Source organism: Acyrthosiphon pisum, chromosome A1 (genome assembly GCF_005508785.2).
Source record: "Acyrthosiphon pisum isolate AL4f chromosome A1, pea_aphid_22Mar2018_4r6ur, whole genome shotgun sequence".
Lineage (NCBI taxonomy): Eukaryota > Metazoa > Arthropoda > Insecta > Hemiptera > Aphididae > Acyrthosiphon > Acyrthosiphon pisum.
This window is the reverse complement of record NC_042494.1, coordinates 150069179-150079129: the sequence shown is the minus strand read 5'-3', so window position 1 is coordinate 150079129 and position 9951 is coordinate 150069179. Positions and strand designations below refer to the sequence as shown.

The following is a 9951-nucleotide window of genomic DNA, read 5'->3' as shown; positions in this document are numbered from 1 at the left end:
GAATATTTCAAAATTTTTGTATTTCAATTTTTGGAGAAGCTAAAATCAAAAAATCAAAAATGTGGGAAAGTCAATTTCAAGTAAACTTGATGACGAATTCAAATCTGTTTTCAGAATTTTTATCGCTTCATTAGATCAATTAGTATGTTTGGCAAAAAACACGTCTAAAATACTATGTCATGCGTGTGTTAGACGAAAACAGAAAATCATGGTATCGAATCCTCTTAACTGTGAATAATTGTGATAATATAATATAATATTGTGCCGCTCTTACACGAAAATTAAGCGTACGCCTATGATAATACTGCCTGTAGTGGTGTGTGTATATAAAAACAAATAATAGTGTTGCTCAATGCTCAAATATAATGGTATTGGTGGCCCACACATTATAATATTATTAATTATTATACTGATAAATAATATTTAATTGTATATTATTTGATGTACTCATTTCATTTATCTAATAGATTAGGTTTTTGCCTTAGTGTTCCAGAAAACTACTAAGAAATAGATTTCTACTAAATTATACTACGAATTATTGGTCACGACCCAATTTTAAGATGTGTCTGAGTAACTATATTGCTAATTTTAGTAACAATGTACCCTATGTTACATGCCACCTGACTATCTAGTATAATACCTAGTACTAAAGGCTAAATAAATACCTATTAAAGATAGATTAATTATATATTTTAATGAAAGTGGTGTGACTAGTGACTACTGACTAAATTTCAAATATCTAGAATTTACTATGATTATAATGTATTAATTAATATTATAATATAATATTAATGGTAAAATAGAAATAATAGTAATTAAGTTTAATAATGAATTAATGTAATATAATGACGGATCTAGATACCTAACATTTTGATTATACCATAAAATATATTGAACATTTGAACATTAGTTGATAGAAAAACAATGGTTTCATGGATATAAATCTTAAATATTAAACAAATCAAAGTTTATCATGACATTACAGTCTCTGAATATACGACCAAGAAGATTATTGTAACCAAAGGATGGTCATATTATTAAGTTTATCTAGTGGCGGATACAAGGAGGGGAAGAAGAGGCATTTTCCCCACTTAGGCTGTCTTTTTAACGTTATTTTCTATTATAATATTTGGCTAAACAAAAAGGGAGTTTAATTTTAGAAAATTCGCTACCCCTTGCGTGATTTTTGGATCCGCTACCTATCGATCTTAATATTTTAATAAGAATGCATTGAAAAAATCTACACCAAAGTTATATTTATTACATAATATATCAGATTTATTATAATGAATTTTTGCATACAATTATAATTATACAAACTATAGTCTATAATATGTAAATAGTATGTTGTATTCATTATAATTATTATATATATACTCATAATTCAACAAACAATTAACTATTTAAACGATTTCACAATGTTAATTCAGGTCAAAAATTAAAGCACTATTTATATAATACATTAGTGCCTATATTTATGTATACAATGGGATAAATTAGAATTCCACGAGTTTAACAATGGATAACAAAGTGATTTTTGTTTGCAAATATTTCGAATATAAAAACTGAAATTAACAATATACCAATGGCACCTGTTGACCGTGACGTCAGTGGAATCTTCTTAGCATCTTCACGGTGTAATGGGCAAGACCTTAAACATATACGTCGATTCTGCATAGAACGAAAAGACCGCCGACCACTGGTTTTGGCGGCATTCGAAATAAGTCTGCGTACCAGGCAAAACCTCCGAATCGTTTAGAAATACTTTGAAAATATAGACACATTTTTCTTCGGGATTTCAACATTTTTGTAAGTATCTAATCTTATATATTTTATCACCTATAATATAGAAAATAAGCGCTACATTTATACGTAAATCATTAATAATTAATGAAACAATAAAACAATTATTGTTTATCGCACGTGCTCTATTATATTCATAGTCAAATTTTATATCTTATAACTTGTATTGTTATATTGGTACGTAAAAAAGTTACTATATAAACAAATGAAAAAAATTAATACGTTTTAAAAATTAAAATTTTAAAAATTGTCTCATTATTTTTTTTTTAAAAATGACAATTACAATTTTTGATGCAGAATAATTCTTTGACACTTTTATATTATTGATACATGTTTTAATTTTAGAGCTTAGACCAATTATCTAATAGAATTTGTTTATGTGATGATTTCTTACTGCATTGTTTTACAATATTGTTGAAAAAGATCCCCAGATCCCCAATATAAATTATTTTTTAACAACAGAAATAATATAATCAAACAAATAATACTATTTTATATTCTCCATTTCATTAAAAAATTTATTATTTTATGTTTGGTATGAATAATGAATTAATCATATAAATTCAATAACTTACTTTATTATTGTTTATTTTATTTTATCATGTTTATTGTTTATATAAGTACCAACTTTTATATTAAGCATTAACTTATGTCTAACTCAACGATAATTCTAAAAAAATAAACCAGAATAAAAATTATCCAAAATTTATGTCTTAAAAAATGTGTACAATTTGAATTTTTTATTTTTAATTTTCCCACTTGACTCAATATTATAAAAGCTTAAAGTTTAAAATTAATTTATGTATTTTAAAACTAAGAAATTATGTAGAACAAAATTATGTTTTTGATTTAAGCCTTTGTTGTATAAATATTTATATTTTTAAAGCTAGTCTATATAATATAATATAACTATAGGCACACCCTGGCCCTTTTGTCAATATGTACCATGAAAAATCAAATTATCCATACTTAATACTATTGATTGTATTATATTTCGATTGCTTACATATAAAAATATATAAGCTTTGTTTTCGAATCAAAATGCTAATTGTATCTATGGAAATTACATTTTGTTTTATTGTGTAGGCGTTAAACATTAAAAAAACGTTTTTATTTCTCATTAATATTATTATTATTTATTATATTAATGTTATAGAATAAAAAAATTGTTTCGTGTATTATATTTTCACAGAAAATGATGCAAGTCACATAATATGTATTATTTTATAATTAAAGTGATTCCCAAATAAAATATATCCTTGGCCGTATCATATTCTATTACATTTTCCCATAGGTTATAATTGCTGGATTAAATAATATAATAACACGCAATTATCAATGTCAACAACACTTTGGTGCTGCTATATTGCGTGCACAATGCGCCGTCTCAAACTCTCCAACGATTACATTTTTATTAAAAATTGTTAATATTTATATATTTAATGTTAGAAATGGAAACTAGAATGTGATGTTTTAGACATAGACAATCATCAGTCAATTATTATCTTGAAACTAGCAGTAAACCCTAAAAATAACGACGGTAAAAATTATAAAGTATTTTTTTATCACCAAAATGTATGCTTATTCAAATTCAAATATTTTTTTTTTTACATTTTCGTGTACAACATAAATAAAAATGAACATAAAAATGATATATCATATATTAACCTCAGAATTTCCTGGGCCAGATCCGTTTCAGATGGCCGTTCATTTCATATAAAGCGTATATAATTTTCTCGGTGTTTATAATTTATATTTTATATTTTAATTAAAATATACTGATTACTGAGTACCTACTGACCAATTATATATAAATATATACATACGTCATACATACATACATACATACATACATACATACATACATACATACATACATACATACATACATACATACATACATACATACATACATACATACATACATACATACATACATACATACATACATACATACATACATACATACATACATACATGCATCAGTGTTTGTCAAGTTCCTTATAAAAAGGAATTCGTTCCGTTCCTTGTTCTTTTTTTTAAAAAAGAATTCGTTCCTTTGTCGTTCCATTGGAAAATGAACGAGTTCCTTTTTTAGTTCCAAATAAAATAAAAATTCTTATATAATCATTTATGTTTTTTTTTCGTATTATGCATACTTCTTTAATTTTAATTTATTATATATAACTACAGGTAGGTACATTTTTTATATGTTTATGTAATATATTATTACATATTTTGAGGTTTTCTTAAAAATTAAATTTTTGGCTAATTAGCAATATACATCATACACATTATAAAATATATCTTAATTTAAATTTTACATACTTATCTGTATACATTATTGGAACTAGAAAGGAACGAACAATTTTGTTATTTTTCCTCTATAAAAAAGAACTAGTTCATTTTCTCGTTCTTTTTTTGTAAAAAGGAATTCGTTCCAGGAATCCATTCCTTTTGGAACTCGTTCCTTCCAAACACTGACATGCATGTATTTATAATAGGTACGTATATTGTGTAATATAATTATATATTAATATGTAACATTGTAACGTGTGAATGAATAGTCGATGACCGTCATGAGATTCACGTGATACGTTTTTCGTACCCTGTCTGGAATATTACGTAATGAGTTATTGTTGTTATTATTGTTATTATTGTATTCTACTCACTGGAACTACATAATATCATATACGATATACCTACATTCAGGGTGTATCACTGCGTTTGTCCTCGTACAAACATCAACCCGTTTACTTTATACATGTATACTGTACAGTGTACACAATACATATAGTACTCTGCCACAGCTTGAACTGTGCACGTCAAACACAACAGTTAAAAGATTTAAACCAATATTAGTTATATAAATTGAAAACATGCCCACCACAAACGACCGTCTAACACACCATAACTATATAATTATAGCTAATATGTATATGTATATACATTGAACCATGAGTGTAACTTGGGCAAATTTTAGGGGGGGGGGGGGGGGTAAACTTTATTTTATGTCGATATACCGTATACTTAAAGATATTTGGAGATTAAATATACTTTTTTTTTTATTAGCTTTTAGTATACACTATATAACTCAACAATTATAGTAATATAGTTGACAATAGTATTATATCTTATAAAATACATGACAGAATTTTGATAACATAATATTTAACAGTTTATAAGAGATATTTAATAGGGAGATAAGGTAGGTATAACATAGTACCTATTAATACGTAATATTAAATAAACATAGTATGAAATGTATGGAATTGTCGGATAAAAAATATTATAAAGGTGATTTTATGGAAAGGTAGAGACGGGGAGGGGAATTTCATTTATAATTGTTGTTAACTCGATTAGTAATAACTAATAGATTCAAGATAGACTTAAGTTCTTCGAGAAATTTTGTAATGAAATCTGTTGATTGTTCGGATGAAGGAACATTAGCCGTTACCTTAGCGTTTGTAAGATTCCATTTCGACTTGGAGTTGACATTGCAGCGTTGTGTCGTAGGTACTAGGTGGAACGACTGTTAATTTGATAGGACGATTTTCGATTGTCTGTGCTTAGTGTGCTTAGATGTGATTTTTTTGTAATGCGGGTAACCCTTATACGATGAAGTATGTGGACCTGAGCAGAGAGCGCACTTGGCGGGTACTGACGGTGATTTCGTGCAATCGCTGGAAACATGGTTCTCACTGCATTTGACGCAGCGTGGATGGTAACGACAGTAATTTGTCGTGTTGAAATATGCTTGGCAATTTGTACATTGAGACGGAGTGGACTTTTTCCTTGGGAGTTCCACTTTAACTTTGGTGTGGAGAATCGAATTTAATTTTAGAATGTCGCTGTTGTTATCGGCGATAGTTATATCAGCTCGAAATAGTGGCAAATTCACTTTGGTGAAACGATTTATGATATTAGTGACTCGAATTATATCGTGACCTTTGTTTATCAAACTGGTTTGTATGTTTTGTGTACTGGTGGATGAGTGAAGGTGTTTAATATATGTCTTTGATGATTTTGCTTGATATGTGTGGAACGTTATCTCATCGTTGGCTAACAAATAGTCCATGACTAAATCGTAATTTGACGCATTGTCGGTACGGATAACCAGATATTTTGAAGTTGATTTAAAATAAATGCATTATGGATGTATGAGTTCTAATAAATGCTTTGTGAGCGTAAAATAACCGTAACCGCTACTTACATAAAAGGGTGGTGAGATATAGTGTAGTTTTGTCTAGAGTTCGTTCTTGACTGGTAGACGATGAGTTTGAGAGTTCGTCCCGATAAATAGAATGAGGTGGAAGGGATACAAACTCATCTGTATCTTAGGACAGAATAGCAAACTTGTTCGGCGAAACAAATTGCTTGGTTTTCTTCCCCTCTATTTAGGGAGACAGACTTGAACTTGAAAGATGCCGTTTGAAGAAATCTTCAACGGTGAAGAGCCAGATTTCATACTTCACGAGACTAAAACTACAGAAAGTGGTTAGAGAAACACGTGACGTCGTGACTGAAGTCGCGCGATAAGAGAGTGAAACGTAATTACATGTGATAGTTATACGTGCTATCGTCGTAACGGTTGGCGACAAACTGATTAAATATACTTAATCAGAGTAAACTGGAAAGCATAACATAATAATATTATTATCTAAGCTAAATCTTTATTGTAGTATGTAAAATTAAATGACATTATAGAAAAAGCTTGATAAGATGATGGCTTATTTAATAAAAACTTTCTGCATTTCTATATTTTCCTATTACTTTATTTTTGTATAAATTTATTTCCAAAGTCCATGAGTCATCATGTTATAAATATAATGTATAATATACAATATACTTAATGTTATAATTTATAGTTATTAGGTATATATATATTTATTTTTAAATGTATCACACTCTGCGTCTGTATATTAATTATAGCTTATACAAATAATAACTTAAGCCATACACACAAATATAACATAATAAATAGTACCTTGAATTGTACAAAAAGATATTATAGAACAGTAGATATATACTAAATAGTATTATAGTAATATTTTAATGTAGTAACTAGTAATTCTATAACACTATGCTCAAAGCTCAAACAATCAAACAACGATGAATAGTGTTTAATAATACAAGATAAATTGCCTTTTTGATAATATTTTTCAAATTAATTTACAAAATACCAAGTGGGCCCCAGTTCCCCCCTCACCCCCCCCCCTAACATTAAAATTAAAAAAAAAACTGACATTTTATAATATCAAATATATTAGATTCTGAGTGGAGCGAGGAAGCTATTGGTTTTACAATGGTGTTTATTTTTATTTTTATATCCTGTATACAAAATTTCTACCAAAATGAGTGCTTTGATTTCAACATATAGTACCTTTTCTTTTAGCAAATTGGATCAAGATGGAACTTTAGAGAGGTAATTTTCCGATTTTCTCAATAGTTATTTAATGCAACGGGAAAACCACCGATAAATTACGAAAAAACGCTAAAAATGGGATTTTAATTTCTAACGCTTTGTTTATCAGTTTATCACCATAGAAACGAATAAAAAATTATAATATTATAATACTAATTCGACTTATATGATAAAATAAATAATAGCAATATAAAATATACAGGCTGACAAACCGTCTCCGCTCAGAATCGTTTTTCTTATACAATGATATTTTATCATTGAATTTAAGTCTAATAAACCCAATTATACAATGACCCACTTATAACCTACTGTACAGCAGAACGACATCCACTTACCTGCTTTTTAATTTTTAATTCACAATACCAAATAGGTGTATGATTTTTTTGTAATTTACATAGGATATAAAATTTTTAAAAACACCTCTTTTAAGACAGTCATAATTCTGTATGAAGTGAGTAGGAATTTGTGTTGTATAACACCGGTTTGGGAATTTACCTTTTTGTAAAAACGGGAGCTGAAGTGGCTACGTTAGACTATAATATAGATGTACATAGTACATTTTAAAAATAACAATACCGTTGACACGATGTGAATCGAACCGGAAAACGTGTAGGTTCTTAATTTTATAATATTATTTTCTGGCCAAAAACCACGTACACCAAGTATGGCAGTATAGGTACCTATTATGTGTAGTGTATAGATCAATATTATATACGTCCATTGAGGTAATACTTCATGATAATATTATAATATCATATAATATAAATTTAATAATATGTCGCCTCTGTCTGCGGACGACCGTTACGCAAAGTGCGCAATTGCGCAGAGTATCGGCCACGCGCGACGAGACGTATATAATACAATAGATGCATGTAGACGATCACGTGATGTGTGCAGCAATGAGTCGACGGTGATTTTACCGTCGGATTTATTGTTTTTGAAAAACGTTTGAGAGGACGTCTCTGCAGTATGTCTCATAATCTGTTATTTTTGAAATTTAACTAATTTGAGTTTTTAACAATTATTAAATATGGCAACGTTTGAAACAATTTATAACTATTGAGCGTCCACAAAATATTTCCCTCATTACTAAAAAATCCGTTCTCGATCGTGTCTAAATACTTATTACCGAATAATACGAATATTGACGCGTCGTACGAATACAGTAATGTCGACACGATTATTTTTCGATTTTTCAGTTCAGTTGTTATGGCGCTATCGGTACGGTGGACGTTGGTGGTGATGTCGGTGACGGTGATGGTGTCGGCGGGCAGCGTGGAGCAACGGCCGGCAGTGGAAAAACGGCAGGCGCCCACGGAAGGTGACTTCACAGACAGGTCGTCGGACGGATCGTATGCGTTCCGGTACGCTGACAGGAACCAGTTCCACTCGGCCGCCGCCAATAAGGACAACGTCGTGTCCGGAAGGTACTTAGTACTTACCTCTATAATATATGTGTGTATAATGTATATTATATACTAACAAAGATGAATTTTAATTTATAACTATTAATTATTTGGAATACATTTTAATTATGCACACCTTTGAATATTCAGACGGTACACGAAACCGAATCAACTATCTTGTAATTAACACGCAATATATTTACTTCCTCCAGCAGTAATATAGTATTTATGGTTTTATAAGGTTGAGGTGCATATATTATAATATTTTAGTCACAATAACGATCGCTATACCGACTGTCATTTAAAAATGACTACTAAATACTTACTAAATATAATACAGACAAATAACATGGCTATACATTTTAGATTCTGAGTGGAACGATGAATGTATTGATTTTACAATGATGTGTTTTTTTTTTTTTTTTAATTTTTTTTAATTTTTGTGTCTGTCATCACCTTTAAGGACAGAAAAAGTGCTTCGATTTTCTTCAACAGTATCTTTTCTGATAGGAAAGTGAATCTAGTTGGTACTTTGGGAGGTCAAAAGTAAAATTTTTTTTTTTAGTTTTCAAAAGCGCCGTGAAAAACAAAAGAAAAATTAAGGAAAAACGGGAATTTTTATGCAAAATCTGTTTTTGAGAAAATTGATTTTGGTTTTTGGTGTAACTTTAAAACGAATGACTGTAGATACATGACATTTTCACTGGTTGTTTATATTTCTATTTTCTATACATGATAAATTTTTCAAAATATTTTGATTTGTTTTGAGCTGTTTACGGACAATTCCAGTTTCCAATTTAATTAGTTTTTTTTTCTATGAATGTCAATAAAACTTTATTTGTTGAGTAAAAATACTTGAAAATTTAATACAAGGCTCCTACTATATTTTTACAATGACATTTGAAAAATATTAAAAATCCTTAGTCATAGTTTTTTTTTATTAGCATTTAAAGTTCAAAAATTGACAAAATATGGAAAAATCACGAAAATTACCTAATTATGTTGAGTTTATAATTCGTAAAAATTTTTCTTTTTAGAACTAAGATTTTAAAATGTGATACAAGATTCCTTATAGGATAATCTACCTTTATCAAAAAAAAAATGTCTATAAGAAACTCAAATTAAATTTTTATGAGCGTTTGAAATTCATATTTTTACAACATTTGATATTTGCTCGATTTCTCATGAGACGATTTTCTTATTTTGTTGTAATTAAAAAACGAATGACTGTAGAAAACTTGAAATTTCACTGAATGTTTATATTAGCATTTTATATATACGATTAAAATTTTGAAAATAATTTGACTCTTTTAAGCT

General features: G+C 28.7%; 1 protein-coding gene across 1 annotated transcript in view; it reads left to right on the top strand.

Annotated features, from left to right (window-relative positions):
• Window positions 1-1660: 1660 nt before the first annotated feature.
• LOC100570518 overlaps window positions 1661-9951 on the top strand; it is an 11585-nt gene continuing 3294 nt past the window's right edge. Inside the window, exons 1-2 of the mRNA XM_003242558.4 lie at window positions 1661-1809; window positions 8428-8655. Coding sequence (XP_003242606.1) covers window positions 8438-8655 — 218 coding nt within the window. The 5' untranslated portion in view covers window positions 1661-1809; window positions 8428-8437. The remainder of the gene's footprint in view (window positions 1810-8427; window positions 8656-9951) is intronic.